Source organism: Trichechus manatus, unplaced genomic scaffold (assembly GCF_000243295.1).
Source record: "Trichechus manatus latirostris isolate Lorelei unplaced genomic scaffold, TriManLat1.0 scaffold00011, whole genome shotgun sequence".
NCBI classification, from domain to species: domain Eukaryota; kingdom Metazoa; phylum Chordata; class Mammalia; order Sirenia; family Trichechidae; genus Trichechus; species Trichechus manatus.
Window position 1 is genome coordinate 11,017,654 of NW_004443947.1, and position 20,919 is coordinate 11,038,572.

At 45.0% G+C, this 20,919-nt stretch overlaps 1 protein-coding gene across 1 annotated transcript in view; it reads left to right on the plus strand.

Annotated features, from left to right (window-relative positions):
• The first annotated feature begins 142 nt into the window (after positions 1-142).
• Positions 143-20,919, plus strand: part of SLIT3 (slit guidance ligand 3) — a 762,848-nt gene continuing 742,071 nt past the window's right edge. The window contains 1 exon segment of the mRNA XM_004371219.2: positions 143-354. Coding sequence (XP_004371276.1) covers positions 158-354 — 197 coding nt within the window. The 5' untranslated portion in view covers positions 143-157.

Consider the following 20,919-nt stretch of genomic DNA (forward strand, 5'->3'; position numbering starts at 1 on the left):
CCCGCGCCCCGTGCGCCTGAGCGCCGAGCTCGCCCCTCCTCCGCGCCAACTCTGCCGCCTGCTCCTCAGGCCGCCTGCGCTCCCCGCGCGCCTCCCTGGGCTCCACGCGTCTTGCCCCGCCGAGGCAGCCTCATCAGAGCGCGGGCCCTTACACACCATGGCCCCCCGGCGGACAGGGGCCGGCGCCGCCGTGCGCGCCCGCCTGGCTCTGGCCTTGGCGCTGGCAAACGTCCTGAACTGGCCCCCCGCCGCCGCCTGCCCCACCAAGTGTACCTGCTCCGCAGCCAGCGTCGACTGCCACGGGCTGGGCCTCCGGGCGGTACCACGGGGCATCCCCCGCAACGCCGAGCGCCTGTGAGTACCCCCTGTCCGCTCCGCCCCACCCGGGCCACCCACCTGGGCCCCAGGGAGGGGCTCCCAGGCGCCAGATCCCTCCTTTCCTCTTGGCCGCGCCGGATGCCATCTCTGCTCTCACCCCTTTCGCGATCCGAATTCTCACTCTCTGAGTTGGGGATTTGGGGCTTTGGGCAGGTATAAGGATAAAGGTCCTGAAGCCCCCCGCGATGGGCACTGAGCAGCGCCCCTCCACCGGCAAGGGCTCCAGCCGCAGGGCCCGCTGACAGCTTCTAAGGAGACCGCTGGTAGGAGGCGAGGGGAGGAGAGGATACTGCAGCCAGTGAGGTCTTGGGGTGAGGGTAAAGAGCCTGCGCTCGTTACTGAGGATACAGGGAGAAAACTGAAGGGTGATAAGGCGTCAGGGTACGTCAGGAGGCTGGCGAGAGGGCCTGAGACTGTGATCGGCTTGGAGATGAGAACGGGCCATCCGCTCTCTGGCTGCCCTTGCAAAGGAAAGTTCAAAGTGTGTGTGAAGGTCTAACTTCTGAGGAACCGTACGAATTCAGAGTGGGTGCTCACGAAACCCGCCCTGCGTGGAGCGCAGCCTCCGAGATGCCAAGTTACAGCCCGGGTGAATTTTTTATGGCTCGGTTTTAAATGCCTCCCCAAACGGGCCGGAGAATGGAAATGCTGACAGCCCTTTAAATGAGACCCAGCGCTATAATCTTACAAACCGCACTCAGCCTTGGATCCTGGGCTTGGCAGCTTGTGGAGAGGCGCTTGGAGAGCAGGGTGGATTGACCCTCGTTTTAACCCCAATTGTGCAACCAAATATTTACTTTTCATATGTCAACGTTTTGGAAACATTTATCATTTTGATCCTCAGACCAAATTCAAAACTTAGACTCCAGGGGTGGGCTCCTCTTAGCCGGCCCTTGTGGGGGGTGGGGAAGGAAGGAGAAATGGTGGAAGGGGTGGGAAATGTCTTGGGAACAGAGCTGAGAAGTGGGTGAGGGTTTGCTGAAATGTGATCGTCCACTCTCCATGTCTCCCTCTCAGTCTCTCCCACTTTCCTCACGTGTCTTAGGGGTCGGTGCCTGGGTCTTTGATTCTGTCTGCTGGAATAGAGGGGTGTTGCGCCTAAGATGAATTTTCCTAGAGTGTGTTATTTCTGTTTTCACCTCCTAGCCCCATTCACCCCAGTTCTTCTCTTCCACTTACTCTATGTTATCTCTGGGTGGAGACTTAATAGAACTGCCTTCCTTATTCCTGGAGCTTTCCTTTGGCTCAAAACATTTTGTCCCCCTTGTTCAGTGATTATTCCATCAGGTTGAGCCGTACAATCCTAGAGGGTTAGAGCTGAGGCTTCTTTAACACTTGTAAAAAATGAAGCTCAGAAATGTGAACTGATTTGCACCAGGTCATACAGTAAATTTATGGCAACAAAGGGGCTAGAATCCAGAATACAGACATTATACCATGACTTACCAGTGACAAACTTGTTTTAGTGGTATTTTTGGGTACCAATAACATATAAACTAAGTCCTCCTCCTCCTCACACCAGTGCCAGCCACTGTGTTAGTGAAATAGTAACTTTACCTGATGTTGAATGAATGCTTTCCATGCCTCAAGTTGTTTATATGTGTTTTCTCATTGAATCTCCACAACAGTCCTATTATATGTTGTTGCAGTTAGTTGCCATTGAGTTGGCTCTGACTCATGGCGACCCCACAGACAACAGAACAAAACATGGCCCGGTCCTGTGCCATCTTCACAATCATTGATATGCTCCAGTCCACTGTTGTGGCCACTGCATATTCTGAGGGCCTTCCAACCTTATAGGAGGCTCATCTTCCAGCAGTATATTGAACGATATTCTGCTGTGAACCATAGGGTTTTCACTGTTTAATTTTCAGAAGCACATCTCCAAGCCTTTCTTCCTAGTCTGTCTTACTCTGGAAGCTCCACCATTCGTGACCCTGCTGGTATATGAAATACCGAGAGCATAGTTTGTAGCATCATAGCAACATCATGCAAGCAGGTGGTAGATGAGTTGTATGAACCAAAAAAAAAAAAAGAAAAACCAAACCTGCTGCTGTTGCATCGACTCTGACTCATAGTGACCCTCTAGGACAGAGTAGAACCGCCCCATGGAATTTCCAAGACTGTAATCTTTACGGAAGCAGACTGCCGTATCTTTATCCCAAGGAGTAGCTGGTGGGTTCGAACTGCTGACGTTTTGGTTAGCAACCGAGCGCTTAACCACTGTACCACCAGGGCTTCTTATTAGTTTTATAAACTAAAAAACCAAACCTGTTGCCATTGAGTCTATTCCAACTCATAGCGACTTTATAGGACAGAGTAGACCTGCCCCATGGGAGCAGCTGGTGGATTCGAACTGCTGACCTTTTGGTTAGCAGCCGAGCTCTTAACCACGGCACCACCAGGGCTCCTATTAGTTACATAAGAAAAAAATACAAAAACAAACGCACTGCCATCAAGTCGATTCTGACTCATAGTGACTCCGTAGGGTTTCCAAGGCTATAAATCTCTACAGAAGCAGACTGCTACATCTTTCTCCTGCAGAGCCACTGGTGGTTTCGACCTTTTGGTTAGCAGTCGATCGCTTTAACCGCTGCACCACCAGGGCTCCTACTAGCTATACAGGTAATGTTTATTGCCCCATTTTACAGTTTAGGCATTTTGTCAATTGCCTAAGGGCATGTTGGCAGTAAGTGTTTGAATCTAAGCCTGCCTGGCTCCCAAGCCCATGCCGCTTACCACTCTGCTATACATCTTTGCAGCAAGAGTCAATTCTGGCCAAGATCTGTAAACAGACAGTCCTAGGAGGGCTCTGGATGGCTTTGTGTCTTAGAATAGGCAGCTGCTGTTGCTGCAAGGAATATACCTTGCAAATATTCAGCTTGCTTTAACATTAGCTCGCTTGCTTGGGGTCTTGAAGCTGCTTCTTTCCCATCTTCAAAATCATGTTGCATGTTTGAGAAACCAAGGAGAGTGGGCCCCTGTCCTCCTAGCATGTCAGAAGTTTTCAAAAGCTGCAGGCACAGCATTGCAGCCAGCGTATCATCCAGCTACCTCTCCGGGGAGACTCAGGCAGCTCAGCACTGCCTGTCTGCTCCACAACTGGAGAAACTTAGTGGAAACTGGAGTCGTGGGCATTCCCATGGACCCTCTGCTGCAGTCATGGTCCCTGACAGACATTGGCAGGGTAGAAGTTGCTTGGAAATATCTCGGTTTCATCTGCCTTGGTTCTGGTCACTGGTGCCACTGTGGCTGGGGTGCATGGGGGTGATGGGGGATGCCAAGACTGACTCCTCCTTCTACTCTTCTTCCTCCCTGTGGTGGGGCTGGGGTAGCTTTCAGGAGCAGGCTGGGTCAGGATCAAGGCAGGGTTTAGAAACAGCCCATCAACAGTCCTTCACTACCCTACACCCTCTCTTGATCAACTCAGATGTAACATTTCAATTCTGCAAGCTGTTGGGGATATTTGACATTTCTAAGCTATGCCAAGGATTTCTTGAGGGAGGCATTCCTCATTCATCCCTCCTTTCATTCATTCAACAAACATTATTTGAGTGTCTACTGTGTTCCAGTAACTGTATATAAAGTTCTTGCATATACAGAAGAAAACCAGCAATTCAACTGAAAGAATGTAAGCAGAAGACGGAAGAAGGAAACTGCCTTTGGTGAGACTTTTAAACTTCGCAGGGCTCATTTTTCCATGGGGCGTAAGCTTTGCCAGCACTGTAGTCAGATGCTTAGGACCTTCCTACAATTCAGTTTTTTTTAATCGCAAATGTTTAAATTATATTTCATAACAAAGAAGAGGCCTTTTTCCCCTTCTCCATTCCTGCACCTCTGCCTCCCAAAGACACTTTTATGAATGAGTTTTCTTTTTCTTTTTTATTCTGAGTGTGTCGAGTCGGGGTGGCTATTGCTTCTTTGGATGCTTTCGACTTCTGAGAATTGTCCACTCACTGTACAACATGCAGGAGAATCTGAGTTATAATGATAGTGTGGTCACCATTTGAACTTTGCTTCAGGCCTAGAATGGGGCCTGTTAAATTGTTCATAATTAAGCCAGTATCAGAGCTGGGGTCTGTGTTCCAGCTTCTTCGCCATAATGTCAGCACATCACACAGAAAGAGAAACTCTCTGTCTTTTATAAACTACTGACAATTTTTCCCACTCATTGAGGAGGTGACACCTACAAGAAAGCTAAATAAACGCCGAGGAGAACTCAGTATAATTTATTACCCGAGCAGCAAAGATAGAGGACGAGACGAGAGGAAGTGAATGGTGGTGCCTGAAACAAAACATTTACCGTGGAGCACAGAGTAAACAGATGTTGCATTTACCCTTCTGAGCACAAAAGGAGCCCACAGATGTAATCCTTCTCCAGCCACAATCTCGGCCTGGAAGAAGAGGAGACAGATGAAAACGAACTCTCACGTGGGGCCTCTTCTCCCTGTCCTGCCTGGAGGCAGGCAGAGGCCCCCTTCTCACCCGCGGAGAGGTGGTGGCCTGAACAGCAGAGTGGGGCAAGAGTGGACATCTTTGGTTTTTCACTTGGCTCCAGCACATGCTGGAGACTGCTGTATTTAAATAAACATTTCCTGTTTGCGAAGGAAAACGGGCAAAAGGCTGAAACGTGAGAATGTGGTAACTTAATTTTCTCCATCACTCCAGATGACGGCAAACGTCCCCGGTGGTTGGGTGCAATAAAAACCGACACCGTGTCATAGGCTTTCCCTCACTTGACCACAGAGGTCCCAAGGTCAAGTGGGACACTTTCCAAGATACTCAACAGCCAAGCCCTACGTCCTGGTACTCCTAGGCCTCAGGGCCAGCTCAGAGGACAAGGGGCCAGCTGGTAAGTCATGGACCCTCCCAGGACCAGCCATGGTAATTTGGCCTTTCAGGGAAGCAGTGTACTGTCCTGGTGAGTCTCCTGGGCTGGACATGAGCAGCTGAGCATGTCTGCCTCCAGGATGCTGTGCAACTCTGAACAGATTACTTTACCTCTCTGGGCCTCATTTCTCTGAAAATGGGATTCTAGTATAGTGGTTTTCCATGTATGATCTGCAGTCTACTGCAGAACTGTGAGGGTCCTCTTCCCCAGTACCTAGAACAGTGCCTGGTACATAGTAAGTTTCCAGCTGGGGCTTCAACCAGTTCAGTTATGGCTGATGCAGTGAAATTGGAACAGACTTGAATTTGTAAAATATCGTGTACTGGAACGATAACCGGAAAGCGAAAAATTATGGGTCAAAGCCCTGGAACAGGAGGCTTGGAAGAGGTGTAATGTGCCCTTTCAGGAGCCTGATATAGGAGTTTGGATTATTGCCGGGACTGTGGAGAACGACACACGTTGAAAGCACTATAGTTAGCTACCATCTTTGAGCTGGGCACAGCTGTTTCTGACTCTGCGGGTCAAGAGATTTGGTTGCTATGCAGTGTGCATGCTGCCTTTGTTTTCCAAGAGGGAGATTAAGTTTCTAGCAGGGCATCAATCCTTAATTTTTCCCATTCCAGTTACTGTTCTGGTATACCCACATTTTACAAATTTGGGTCTGTTCCAATTTTGCTTTGTCAGCCATGACTGAACTGGGAAGAATTGGTTTGAAGCCCTGTTTCCAACAAATACGTCTTAAATAAATGAATGATGAGCCTCAAAAATCAAGTCTTTCTTTAGTTCTTACAAGTGAAAGATGGAAAATTATAGATTTGCATTTTTATGCATGACTAAGGATTACTTACTAGTAACCTATTACATGAATTATTAAAGGTTTCCAAAATTTGGCTTTCATGAACTAAAATTATCGTCTTACTAGAATTACCAAGGACTCCTACTGAGTGATCCACTCCGGAGTCTGGTTGCCAGGTGTTGCTTAGCAACCTTGCAAAACTCCTACTGTGCACATGCCCATGAAAAGAGCTAGAAATCCTGAACACTTCAACCATAGGACTTTCTAATCAGGAACTCATCAGCACTGCTGCTCTTCTTGTATTAATTGATGTGTTTGAAAGGTCATTATTAAGTTTTGCTTTGGTGGATCATCTGAGTCTTAATGTTATTTCTGCATTTTTGCTGTTTTTATTTTGTTTCTCTCCCATTCTGTTTATTGTCACTGAGTTCTTTCTCCCCTGTAAAGTGAGAATGGTGGGCTCCGAGAACTCTGGGGTCTTCTGCCTTGGCTAAATGAACTGTGGGAAGAAGGTTTCAGAGCCCTGGCATTGTGGTTTGGGCTTGGGTTCCAGAGACAGACAGAGCTGGGTTTGAATTCTGGCTCTGTTACTTCCTTGCTGTTGCACCCTGGGTAAGTACTCCTCTGGGCTGCAGTCTGTGTAATCCCTTTCTACCTTATTTCCTGAGGCATTGGTGGTTCAGTGGTAGAATTTCCACCATGGGATCATTAAGAACAGTGGTTGGGAGCCTGATTGGCCTAAATTTGTGTCTAGCTTTTGCTCTGTCCACCTCTATGACCTTGTGCTGCATGACTTTGGTATTTGTCTCACTTTTAATTGGAATAATGACAGCTGTCATCTCATTTAATCCTTTTAACAGCCTCTGAGGCACAAGTATTATTCCCATTTTATAGCTGAGTAAAATGGTTCCCATTTTACACACAGGTGCAGGGGTGGTTCAGTAGTAGAATTTTTGTCTTCTGTGCAGGAGACCTGGGTTCAATTCCCAGCCAATGCACCTGAAGCACAGCCACCACCCATTTGTCATTGAAGGCTTTTGTGTTGTATGATGCTGGACAGGTTTCAGCAGAGCTTCCAGACTAAGAGGGACTAGGAAGAAAAGCCTGGTAATCTACTTCCAAAAATCAGCCAGTGAAAACCGTATGGATCACAATGGTCTGATCCACAACCGATCACGGAGATGGTTCAGGTTCAGAGGTTTGTTCACTGTGCATGGAGTTGCCACAAGGCCAGGGTGATCTGGTCACAGTTAACAACAGCAACAATTGTTGTTAGTTGCCATCAAGTTGATTTGACTCATGGTCACTCCATTTGTGTTAATGTAGAACTGTTCCATAGGATTTTCAAGCCTTGACCTTTCAGAAGCAGATCGCCAGGTCTGTCTTCCAAGACGCCTCTGGGTGTGTTTGAACAGCAAACCTTTCTGCTAGTAGTGGAGTGCTTAACTGTTTGTGTCATGCAGGGCCTCCTACAGCAATAAAACAGGGATGATAATTGCATGGTCCCTTGAGGATGCTGTGAATGGGACCTGACACAACCCCTGTGACGTACTCAACACAGTGCCTGTCTCGTTCACTCATTATTATTGCTGTGATCCTTTCTACAACCACCATTCCTCGACTGTAAAGTGTCTATAATGAGTAACTCTCTTTGGGAGAGTTAAACAAAGTGACGTGCGTGGAGGAAGTACATAACACAGTACCTGGCTCATAGTAGCCCTTCCCGAACTAGTAATGATAGTGATGCTGTTTACTATTTCTATTTCTTCATCTTGGGCCCCATCCAGCTGGAAGGTCTGAGAGTGCCCACTCTAAATTTGCTCCAGCCCAGAGCCTTGTTGAGGCAGGTTTCTTGCCTGCACGGAGCCCGTACCCAGCACCCTCTTGCCTGGGCCTCTCCCTCTCCCTCCTGCCCCTGCAGCTAAGCCCAGGTTGGCCTCCATTCCATACAAAAGGGGATTACAGTTGAAGTGGTTTATATCTTTTCCATGGGCGTGCTGCTTTGTGGTATATTTAAATACAGAATGCATTTTATTCATTTATTTTTTTTTGGGGGGTGAGGATTTGCATGGGAAATTTTGGGCTCTAACTTTTTTTTTCAATGCTCATTCCTTCTCTCTTTCCTTAAATACCTTCTTTTACTAACTTCCCGTGTCTGCCTCTGTTACTGCTTTTACTTGAAACAGCTGTATTTACTAGCATGCTCCACCCTCTTTATGCAATATGGTCTTAACCCTTTTGAGCACTGCTAAAAAGAAAAATAATAAGGGGGGAGGCTTTTCCAGACAGCTTTTCTGAACCACCACTAATCCTGAATGGATAGATGCAGAGGGTCCCTGCTATGGTGCACTGTGTTGATTTCTCACTTGTATCATTTCCCATCCTTAAGTTTAAGTTAGCCTTGCCCAGATGGAAAAAGCTTGTATTAGAAAACAATACAAAACCTGGACTGCGTTTTCTCACTGCTGTTGCTATAAGTCTGCCAATGGGCTATATTTTCTTCCCCACTCACTGGGGTCTTCACAGTTCTGTTGGCAGTGCCATATTTGATACAGAGATGCCCTGGAAAGCCTTGCTCTTGGGGTGGGCGATTAAAGGTCCTTAATCTTGAGCAGGCAGGCAGGTAGGAGAAGTAACACAGACTTCAGAGCCAAATAAGGTTCAAATCCTGGTTCCACCACTTATTAATGGGGTGACTTCAGTTTTCCCTTTCGTAAAATGGGAGTAATAATAGAACCCCTTCTTAGGATGCTGCGAGCACTGGATTATCTCACATAGACTGCCTGGAAAATAGTGAACCCTCCATAGATTTTTATATCATTTTTCTATCATGATTCTAACTGGCTCTAACCCTCCTTCCAGAGCATGTTAAAGATGAAGCCCATTTTGGAAAAATGTAGATTGTCAGAGTTGAAAAGGTTCATCCTGTCCAAAGGTCCAGCCACACCACATGTAGGTTGATCTTATACCAGCATAACTTTGGGGAAAGTGTTTAGCCTCCTTTGCTTGATTACATCTACTGGTGAGGAACTCAGTACTTCCTAAAGCAGCTTATTCCATGTTTTAAAAACAGTTCTAACGAGAGCTTTTTTTTTTTCCGGGTTGGGTTGAAGTTATACCCCATTGATGGTTGTTACGTAGAGCAAGTATAATACTTTTTCCAAATGATAAGATTTTAAAAATGTTTTTGTTATTGTGTTTCTCACCTTCCACTTACTCAAGACTTCCCTTTTCTTCAATGAACTTTTATAATTACTTTAACTATCCTGATGTGTTAGAGTTTTGAAACAGGCTCTTTCCCCCACTCCTAGTTATCTTCTAAATAGGTTCCAGTCTTCTTGACCTGAGGCCACACACTAGTTAGGATGGGACTTCTGCTCTCTTACTGTCTTATTTGACTTATATAAATGCATTCTAAAGCAACATTTAAGCATTGGACAGCTATGCCTCTGGGCTGACCGCTGAATCCCAGAGTCTGCTCAGTATTCATTGTTGCTGATTCCTTTTTTCTCCCATCCTACACTGGTGCACTTGGCTTTTTGAAGTCTAAGTGCAAACTTTTCATTTATCTCAATTAAATTTTGGTAAATAGTTTCATTTCATCAGCTTGTCGGGAACATTTTCTATTTCCATATTCTCGGCTAGCACGTTAACCCCTCCTCTCTCCATCTCCCACTATTTATTTCCTCTGCACATCTGATGAGCTTTTCCCTATAGATCTTTATCCAAGTTGTCAATATAATCAGCAGAGTCCTCTCTGCTTTTCTGAAGCCTTCTATGGTCCAGGATGTGGATTACACAAATATATTGTCTTGTTCTTTCTGGCTGGGGTAGATAGAAATCCTAAGATCTTCTTGGCGTGTAGCATCTTCTTTCCCTGGGGTTCTGTTGTTCAGATTTTCTCTGGAATGATGTCTTGTTAATGCTTAATTCCTCTGTTTGTCAAATTTTCTCTAAACTCTTGGTTTCTCATCATGGCTTTCATGTCATCCTTATCCTGTGCGGCTGTTATGAGAAGCCCTACCAACATGGAATGTAGGGTGTGTGTGTGTGTGTCTGTCTGGTTGTCTGTCTGTCCTATTCTCTCCTGGCAAAGATTTTAGCCTGAGGAATTGGGCCGTTCTGCCAGCAGCAGAACTTAGGTAGCCTCAGCTTTTTAAATACAATGATTTCCTTTAACATCTTGGGTGCCCATTGGACACATGGCATGGGACACATTTACTCCAGTAGTGCCCAGAATCGATGTGATGGAGGATGGAGTGTGGAAGACCGAGGGCTATGGAATCCCAAACCTTTGAAAATGATAATGATGATAACCATAATAATAACAGCTTTCACCGCCGCAATGTTGTTGTTATTGTTAATTGCCTTTGAGTTGGCTCTGACTCATGGTGACCTTGTGTGTAACAGTACCAGGCATTGCCTGGCCCTGCACCACCTTCATGACTGTTGGTGTGTTTGAGTCCATTTTTGCAACATTGTGTCAATCCATCTCAATGAGGATTCTCCTCGTTTTCATTGGTGTCGGCGAAGAATACTGAATATATGAGGGCTGCCTAAAGAATGAACACATCGATATTAGAAGAAATATAACCAGAATGTTCCTTAAAAGTGGGGATGGTAAGACTTCAACTTGCTTACTTGGAACATATCTTCAGGAAAGACCAATTGTTAGAAAAGGACATCATGGTTGGTAAAGTAGAGGGTCAGTGAAAATGAGGGAAACTGTTAGTGAGGTGGATCGACACCACAACAATAGCTAACATTTATTGAGCCCTTACTTTGTGCCTGGCACTGTTCTCACACTTTACAGGCACGAACTCATTCAATCCTCCAACAGTCTTACGAGGTAGGTGCTGATACCGCCCTCATTTTACAGATGAGGAAACTGAGGTCAGAGGGGTGAAGTAATTTCCCCAACTAGTGAGCCATTGGAGGCAGGGTTCAAACCAGGCAGACTGGGGTCAGAGCCTGCTTTCTTAACTGCTGGTCATGTCATTCTTCCCAGAATCTTTCAGGTGTGCCCCATTCTCTGTCTTCTAAACTCAGTTCTTGAAGAACAGCCAGAAGAAAGCATGCATCCATCTTGAATCAGTGAGCACCTATTTGAAGCAAGTCATCACCGATATATTTTGGACACCTGGGGAGGCGCCGTCATGTCCAGTTTAGGGGATTAGCTGGCATTTGAATTGGAGTTGGAAGGATGAATAGGATCCCCATAGGTAGAAATGGGAACGTGGTACAGATTCACAGAAGTTTTTGGTTAGATGACTGAGAAGGCCTGGGCCCGATTTAAAATGATAAGAGCTGTACTTCAGGAGGCTTTATCCAACAGGGGCATTTAGAATAGAATCCATTAGGTCAAGCTTAAGAAAAATATTATGATGGTTGTGTGGATAATTATTAATATTTTTTATTTTGGATTTGAGGGGATGAAACTTTCAAGAGCAATTCTTATGAGCTTTGTTGACCAATATGTCCCCCCTCATGTATCTGCTGAAAATTTTGGCAGAGATTGTCTTCCTTTCCAGTTAGAAGTACCACTCACTTTCTCTTAGCCCTGAGCTCTGGGCTCCCGCCACCCTGGGATTGGGCCCTGCTAGAACAGGATATATATAAAATGCATCCTGGCTGGAGTAGAATGTGACTTCACTTATCACAGCCTTATGACTGCTTGTGTGGGCTTAGACCCCTGTGCTCCTGCCTGGAATGGCGGTCTGGGTTCCTGATCTGTGATTCATCCTGCACTTTGGCAGCCGTGTGTCCTGTGGTTCCTGAAAGTCTGCCAACACATTTAACCACTTACCTTGGTGTTTCTACCTCCTTTGTTCCTGTTTGCTACTTATATACCCACATGTGGCCTCCCTGCCTTCTAGAATGAGTATGTGCCCTGATTGAGGCTGGTCTGTAGGGTATGGGGTCCGTGCTCCTCATCCAGCCTGAAACTTTAATTCTGACCATGGACTTGTGCATCTTGTGCATCTCTACCTGACTCTGAACAGCTCCTGGTCCCTGCCTTGACTTTCCACCTTGACTTCTTGCCCCTTCCTACCCTCCATGTAGCTTCCACAGCCTTCGTAATGAATTTGGACTGTTGCCATCCAAGTCCCAGGTCCTGAGATCAGATTTCATGAGAATCTTCATGGCCTGGGTCTCATTGGAGTCTGAAGACTTCAACTCATGGCTCTGTCCTGGAAAGAACCTCAGACTTCATCTTCATGGCCATCTGAAGCCTTTTATGATGCCCAGGATGGTGTGTGGGTGCTCTGGGGCTGGGCTTGGTGCATGATGAATTACTGAGACATACTCTGAGCTCCCTGCACCCCAAGCAGAGAATAGAGCAAATGTTCTGTAATTGAAAAGTGCAGCAATAATGATGTCACCAGAGAGCTGTCCTGCTCAGAAATGTGTTGCAGAAGTTTCTGGACTGTCTACCACTTCACTGACATACTTTTTCCTCCTCCACAACTCTGCCCAGCTCTAAGATATAGGTAGACAAGTATAATGTATGTGAGTGTTCTAAGTGGTATTAGTGGGAAACCATTGGGGAGTGCAATTTGTATGTAACCTTAAATGAGTAGAAAGACCTAGGTGGAATGCTGGTTTCCATCACTTTCTAACTGCGGGACCTTGTATGAGTACCTTTCTGAACCTGAGTTGTCTCATCTATAAACTTTGGAATGGTAGGAATAACAGTTGTCTCATGGGGCTGATGCAAGGTTTAAATGAGATCAGATGTCTGCAAATGCCTTGTAAAGTGCTATACAAATACTTTAATGAGTCCACCCACATTATCTGATTTTAACCACTACATCCTGTATCTGGAGGACACTCAGGGCATATTTTAGATTCTCTCATTTACAGGTAAGGAAACTGAGGCTCAAAGAGCTCAAAACTTGCTCAGAGTCACTCGTAACTTCCAACTCTTATTCCAGTTTTCCTTTTCACATATCACAGTGCATCTTTTACAAATGCAAATACAACCTCGCACTAGCCTTGTCAACGACACTCACTGGGTAATCAGTAAGTGACAGTGTTCCAGACTGTAGGACCAAATAGTAGCCCTGGTGGCACAGTGGTTAAGTGCTCGGCTAATGACCGAAAGGCTAGTAGTTCAAATCCACCTAGCAGCTTTGCAGGAGAAAGACCTGGTGGTCTGCTCCCATAAAGAAAACTCTATGGGGAAGTTCTGCTCTGTCACAGGGGATCACTATGAGCCGACAATCGACTTGATGGCATTTGACAGCAACAACAGGACCAAGTAAGGGGATCCATGAAAGATGGAATCGTTTAAAGGCGCCACTTATCTAATGGCTACTCTGTGCCAGGAACAACAATGAATAAAGCAAGTGAAATGTCCTCATAACCAGAAGAGGTCAAAATAGTATGAATATCAGTCTGGGCTTCCCCTTTTCCCACCAAATGACGGACGTGGCATTTGAGAAGGCCATGATGCTAGGTTCAGAGAGGAGATTTATGAGATGGCTGGGAAAATGCTAGAACGATGACGGGTGCAGCACCAAGCCCTCAGGAATCACTGATGAAAAGCAAGTCCTGCTCATCCCTTTTAGTGGGTACAAATATGTAGCAAAACTCGTACATTATTAAAAAAAAAAAGTGGAATTAAAAAAAAAACAAAACAAAAACTCACGGGGAAAGTATTAATCTGAGAACAATTGTATCCGAGAAAGCATTCAAGTGTGCCTCTGTAGCAGGTTGGCAAACACCGCAAGTTCTGCATTCTATTAGAGTCCTAATTCTGTATAGAACACTGACCTTATTTGAGAAGCATTTCATAAACACTGTACAGCAGCATTTGAGGACAGAAAGAGGTACAGGGTCCCCTCTGGGAAGCCCGCTTCTCCTCCCCGCCCAGGCTATTCCAGCTGTAACTGGACCACTGAACATCGTTTCCCTGTGGGGGTCATTCCCATAGCCTTCTCGCTTAGGTTTAACCAAGCAGGTACGATGTTTCCCAGGGGAAAACGAGGAATGGGGCTTTGGAATGATAATTGGCTCTTTGGGCAGGTTTGGCCAGGAGTTGGGTAGGTGATAGGGAAGACGTGGCTCTGGGGAGAAGGGCCTGAGAATGCTCATTTAGCCTACAGTAGAATTTTCTTTCGGAGATCTCGCCATGTGCCTGGGGACCCGTGATGTGTATGCGTGGAGGAGGGTGGTACTCAGGCAGCGTTCACCTGGCTCTTCGCAGTGGAAGACGCGTGACTTGCAATAGCCCTAAGAAACACGTGCATGACATCTCCTCTTGCTAGAAGCTGGCACTTTCCTTTCCATCTGCTGTCAGCTTACAAGTCCTGAATTTCTGCCACGGAACTCAGTTCTTTTCCTCCCCCTCTCTTTTCCTTCCCTAGCCAAGCAATTTACAGGCTTTTGAGATATCTCTGGAGATCATCTGGTCTACCCCCTTCCCACTGATCTCAACTCACCTTGAAAGATAAATGTCTTAGAAGTGTAATAGGAGGGGTCCTCAGCTTCTGGGTGTGATCTGAGAAGTTAGCCCTGCTTCCATTCCAGCCTCGTTCACAGCGTTTGGCCCTCAGTAGAGCTTGCTTAGAGCCATAGGAAGCCTCAGCCAATCCAGGAAGCTAGGGAGACACAAGAGGGACCAAATCAGATACAAAAATAAAGAATCATGCAGCGAGAGGGGGAAGGAGCATTTTAGATGGGTAACTTGGAATTGCAGATGATATTCTGAGGACTCTAAGCACTAATAGTGTAGCTTGTTTATGGTCTAGAGAGGGAAGATCTCAGACTGGGAAGACTGCAAGGGAAAGGACGCTGGGGACCAAGACTGGAACACGAGTGTGAAATGGGAAGTCCAGTTGCTTCATGGGAGTTTTTAACAATTCTAACCCCTCCCCCATTCTAATTATTTCATACCACAAGATGGTAACCAATCTGCTCTGTTTACTCTGCTTAGACATAGGGTTTAATACTTTCTGAAACATTTCTCATACACTTCCCCCTGCCATGCGCCCTACTTGTACATTCTAGAAATTTTGCAAAGCCCTAAATCTCCTCTGGGTTCTCTCTGGACTGGAGCTGCATGCTGATTTGAGCCATATTCAGCCAGGAAGTTCTCTTCCCATCTTTAAAACAAGAAACATCTCTTTCCAAGAAGACTGCACTACAGTTTTCTTTGTCTGTGTTGCTAACGAACAAAGAGGCCCCATTGCAAAACAGCATTTCATGAGCAGAGTGGGGCTGATAGCACCTCTTGCCAAATGTGACTGTGTGTAGTTGTGTGGGGGAAAACAGCTTTGTCAAGAGGAGGACTGAAGGAGGCAGCTCTGGGGAATTTTTAGCAACTACAGCATGGTGTAGTGGAAAGAATGCTTGCTTGGGAATCTGGAGACCTGGCTGTGCCTCTGACACACTGTGTGACCTTGGAAAAGTCATTTGACCTCTCTGGGCCTCAGTTTCCTCATCTTTAAATGAGGGGAGTAGACTGCAGGATCTCCAGGGATCCTTTTAGCCCTCTGCATCCTCACTACTGGGGGCTGGGATTTGGGGTTTAGACCGGAGCCAACATCCAATCAACCCAGCGCTCTTTCTAGAGGCAATAGAGAGGCCAGGACAGCTGCTTCAGGGAGTGGCTAGTCCTTGATTAAGGCTCAAATAATTAGCTCAGCTCCACAATAAGCCTCCTAAAATTAAGAAAGAAAAGTATGTTTAGTTTTAAAAATAGCAGTCGGTATTTCTTAAAACTGATTGGCTTTGGGCTTTGTAGGCTTTCTACAAAGATAATTTCCCTTCCTCTATAGAGGAGTGAAGGAGTCCTGGCAGTGCAGTGGTTAAGCACACAGCTGCTAACTGAAAGGTCAGCAGTTCGAACCCACCAGGCGCTCTGCAGGAGAACGATGCAGCAGTCTGCTTCTGTAAAGATTACAGCCTTGGAAACGCTATGGGACAGTTCTGCTCTGTCCTATAGGGTAGCTATGAGTCAGAATTGACTCGACGGCAACAGCTTATAGTGGAGTGGTTTGGAGTATAGATGCTGGAGTCCGTGAGATCCAGGTTTGAATGCCATCACTAGCTGGGTGAGCTTGGGCACATTCTTTATCAGTGCACCTGCTTCGTTGAGTTACTGGGAGGATCAAATGAGGTAATACACGTCAAGGTTAGAGACAGTGCCTGGCATTAAGTAACTTCTTGAAAAGCCGTTATTCTGATTACCTGTTACTGCATAACATACCACCCCAAAATTTAATGGTGTAAAACAACCATTTTATTAAGCTGACTGATTCTTTGGGTCAGGATTTTGGACGTGGTTCTGTGGGAATGATTTGTCTCTGATCTGTGATGTCTGAGACCTCAGCTGAGGAGATTGGAATTACTGGGGGCTGCTTGAATGGCAGTGCTGGAATCATCTGCAGGCTGTTCACCCATGTCTGGCACCCAGGCTGGGATGACTTAAAGGCTGGGCTCAGCTGAGACTATCCACCAGAGTGGCTACATGTGACCTGTCTATGTGGCTTGAGTTTCCTCACAGCATGGTGCTCCCAGAGTCTGACTTCCTACATGGAGACCCAGGGCTCCAAAAGCAGGTGTAGCAGTGAACAACCTAGAAGGTGCATGGATTTTAAAGAACTAGTGTTAAAAGGGACATTATATCCCTTCTGCTGTAGTCTACTGATCTAAGCAGTAGAAGCTAGCCCAGATTCTAGGGTAGTGGCCACTTCTGAAAGGAAAATGGTCAAAGAATTTGTGACCATGTTTTAAAACCCCCACAGCCATGTAATTGTCATCATTATTTTCTGTATTTATCTAATCTCTGTGCTAGATTAAAAGCTTCTTGAGGGTAAGAGCTGTGCGTTTCTTTACGGAAGCTTGGCGCAATGAAAGTAAGACTTAAGTCAACGTCTTTAAATATTAAATCGAATTGTGTAGGCAGCAGCTTTTGTGGAAAAACCCTGGGCTTTAGAGCCAGAGATCTGGATTCAAAATTTGGATTCAAAATGTGACCTTAGGCAAATTACTTGTCTTTCTAGACTCAGTTTCCTCATCTTCCCCATCACCCAAATGGAGACAGTAATACCTACCTCAATGATTATGGTAAGAATCAGGGATAATATTTGCAAAATGCCCAACACATAGGTGATGTTAACAAAATTTTGGATATTGTGAGGTGGTGTGGCTTTGTGGCAGGCGCACAGATGCTTAAGTCAGACAGATCTGGTTTCAAATACCATCACTTATAGTTGTGTGACTATAGATAAGTCCCTTCAATCTATTTGAGTCCTCATCTGTAAAATGGGTATGATAGTAACTGCCTTTTAGGGTTTTTGTGAGGATAAAAAATACATCATGTAAAGCTAAGCCCATGATAAGTAGTAGGGATTAAATACATATAGTACCTATAAAGTGAGTAGCCAGGTGACAATTTTTGTTCTTTTGTTTGGATATTCATTCATGAATTTATGCATTGATAATTTATAGAGTATTAATAACTGACAATGGCCTCATTTTCCAAGTTCCTGCATGCTAAGGTCTGTTGATGCCTAGAACTGGGAAGATAACCTCATGGGGTAGAGACCTGACCCTTTGGAAAAGAGCTTAGGGATCCCGGCAATCTGCCTGGACAGTAGTCTATTTTCACAACACCTACAACTGAATTGGTTGTAGCAACTGAGCAAATAATCCGAGAAGCTGGACTATATGAAGAAGAACGGGGCATCAGAATTGGAGGAAGACTCATTAACAACCTGTGTTATGCATATGACTCAACCTTGCTTGCTGAAAGTGAAGAGGACTTGAAGCACTTACTGAAGAAGATCAAAGACTGCAACCTTCAGTATGGATTACACCTCAACATAAAGAAAACAAAAATCCCCGCAACTAGACCAATAAGCAACATCATGATAAACGGAGAAAAGATCAAAGTTGTCAAGGATTTCATTTTACTTGGATCCACAATCAACACTCATGGAAGCAGCAGTCAAGAAATCAAAAGATGCATTGCATTGGGCAAATCTGCTGCAAAAGACCTCTTTAAAGTGTTGAAAAGCAAAGATGAAACCTTGAAGACTAAGGTGTGCCTGACCGAAGCCATGGTATTTTCAATCGCATCAAAGCTGGACGATGAATAAGGAAGACGGAAGAAGAATTGACACCTTTGAATTGTGGTGTTGGCAAAGAATAACGAATATACCATGGACTGCCAAAAGAACAAACAAATCTGTCTTAGAAGAAGTATAACCAGAATCCTCCTTAGAAGCAAGGATGGCGAGACTATGTCTTACATAACTTTGTACATGTTGTCAGGAGGGACCAGTCCCTGGAGAAGGACATCATTCTTGGTAAAGTCGAGGGTCAGCGAAAAAGAGGAAGACCCTCAACAAGGTGGATTGACACAGTGGCTGCAACATTGGGCTCAAGCATAACAATGATTGTGAACATGGCGCAGGACCGAGCAGTGTTTCGTTCTGTGGTGCATAGGGTCGCTGAGTTGGAACTGACTCGATGGCATCTAACAACATCAGCATAATAACAACTGAGTTTTAATTGCCTCTGTTGGCTTTTTACCGCAGTGCACCCTGTGGCTTCCCCTAGTTATAACCATTTTGCTCAGAGATCCACATGCCTCCTTTCCTCTTTGGACATATCCTATCCTTTACTGCTGTGTACCTACGGGCAAGTATGCTAACTCTTACTGTTTTTATTGGTGCCGTTTTTTAAAGCATTGTTTTCCTGGCTTGAATTTGGCAAACTGTACCAGCCTCGTCTGTGTGGTGCCAAGCCAGGATACCAGGTTTAACTTTTCTGGGTAGTTCTTGGGACTTGAAATTCTGTTAGGAACAATTGACTGTGAGTTTTCCTTTTCTTCCTTAAGTTCTCCTGAGAGTCTCAACTTTAGCTTTTTAAAAAAGAGTCTAGATAATCTGATAAAAGACATTGATTTTATTTTTAGAAAAATATACAAGATCACAATTTTTTACAAATGGTTTTTAGGACATTCCTGGCCTCTTCCAGGTTAAGAACAATCTTCTGCATATTTCTCCTGCATGACCCTATCTATATCCATGATTTTGACTACAAAGACTTCTGGGTTTTTGCTGAGTTCTACTTAAGGTCCTTGGGTGGTGGAAACAGTTTGCTCTCAGCTACTAACCTAAAGATTGGCAGTTCGAACCCATCCAGCAGTACCATGGAAGAAAGGCCTGGTGATCTGCTTTTTTAAAGATTACAGCGAAGAAAACCCTATGGAGCAGTTCTACTCTGTATACACGAGGCCACCATGAGTCAGAATTGACTCGACAGCAATTTGTTTTTTTAACTTGAGGATAATAATTATACTTGTGAGATTATTTTATGTCTTCTTGCTTTTATAAGTCCCTCCATACCCTCCATTTTAGTAGTTTTTTTTGTTTTTTTTTTTAAATATTTTGGCTATCCAGGATTCAGCCGCCTTATTAGCAGCAACCTTTCTTACCTTATTGGAATATCATCTTCTGAACCCTAGGGCACAGTTTTGTAATTAGGAGCCTTGCCATCTCCTAGTCAAGGGATGAGCTCATGACCCAAGTGAGGGCAATTGGGTACTTCCTCCCTGAGGAAGGCAGGGACAAGGATATTGGATGGGATGATTTTCCATTCTTCTGCACACTTGTGCAGTGACCAGACTGTACCTGCTTTCCTTTTTCTTATTCCTGTTCTCAAGATCACAACTGAATCCAGAAGTTCCTCAAAGCCTTCTAGTGGATTTCCTTTTGCTTAATTTCACAAACTTGCAACCAAATCACCTTAATTGAAACATCCATGGACAGCAAACTTCTGGGGAGAAAGTGGCATAATGAAAAAAGATTATGGCTTTTGGAGACAGGCAGACCTGGGTTTGAATCACTCTTTCACCATTTACCAGCTGGGTGCCCTTAGGCAAGTTAATTTTTCTCTTAGGATGTCAATATCACCTTGACATGAGGATAATGATTCCTGAAACCCTAGTTCTCAAACTTGGCTGCATTTTGGAATCACCTAGGGAGATTTGAAAATTACCAATGCTCGGGTGTCATCCTCAGAGATTCTTATTTAATAATTTTGGGATGCAGCCTGGGTGTTGGAATTTTATTAAAGCTCCCAGAGCTTTCTAATGTGTGGTAGTGTTTGAAAAAACTGACCTAAAGAAATCCTTCAAATTATAGAGGAGATTAAATGAGATAAGATATGTGAGACACTTGCATATGTAAGGATTGATAAAAGTCACTCTCCTTTCCCATCTAGGGGTGAACCAGAATCACTTGTTTTTGCTTATAGCACAATTTTCTTTGTTTGGAGTAGTCACGGTAATGCATGACAATCAAAGTGCAGTATAACCTCGCTTATTTATACCGTTTAAGGTGAAGGCCAGTCATAAATGCTGCCAGAATTATAGAATATACAAAAATGTGATTACTTTCACATCCATGAAATAACGAGAGTGAGTTCAGTAGTGCTCTGTGAGAGCATTCTATGGAATAACTGCTTTAATGGACAGACAGAATTGATTTATAATTACCATGGCAACAACAAAATGGAGTGGTGTCTTCCGAGGATGTGGACCAAGACCTAGGAGGATTCTCTCCCAGGTCTGTCCTGCAGCTGCTGAGTGACCTTAGCTCAAGCAGTTCATCTCTCTAGACCTCAGTTTCTCCAGAGCTCACTTTGCACGTTGGTGTCTCTTCAACAGAATATTTTTTAAGGAAATATGTTGAAGTGACAGTTGTTAAGACAATGACAAGAAGATGCTGAAGGAAGCAGAGTGAAAGCAGGGCCTTGAGCCTCACAGAGGAGATAATTATAGATGCTGGTTCTCCCACCTGCCACCCCCCATCTCTCCCCAACCCACAGCCTCTCCCAT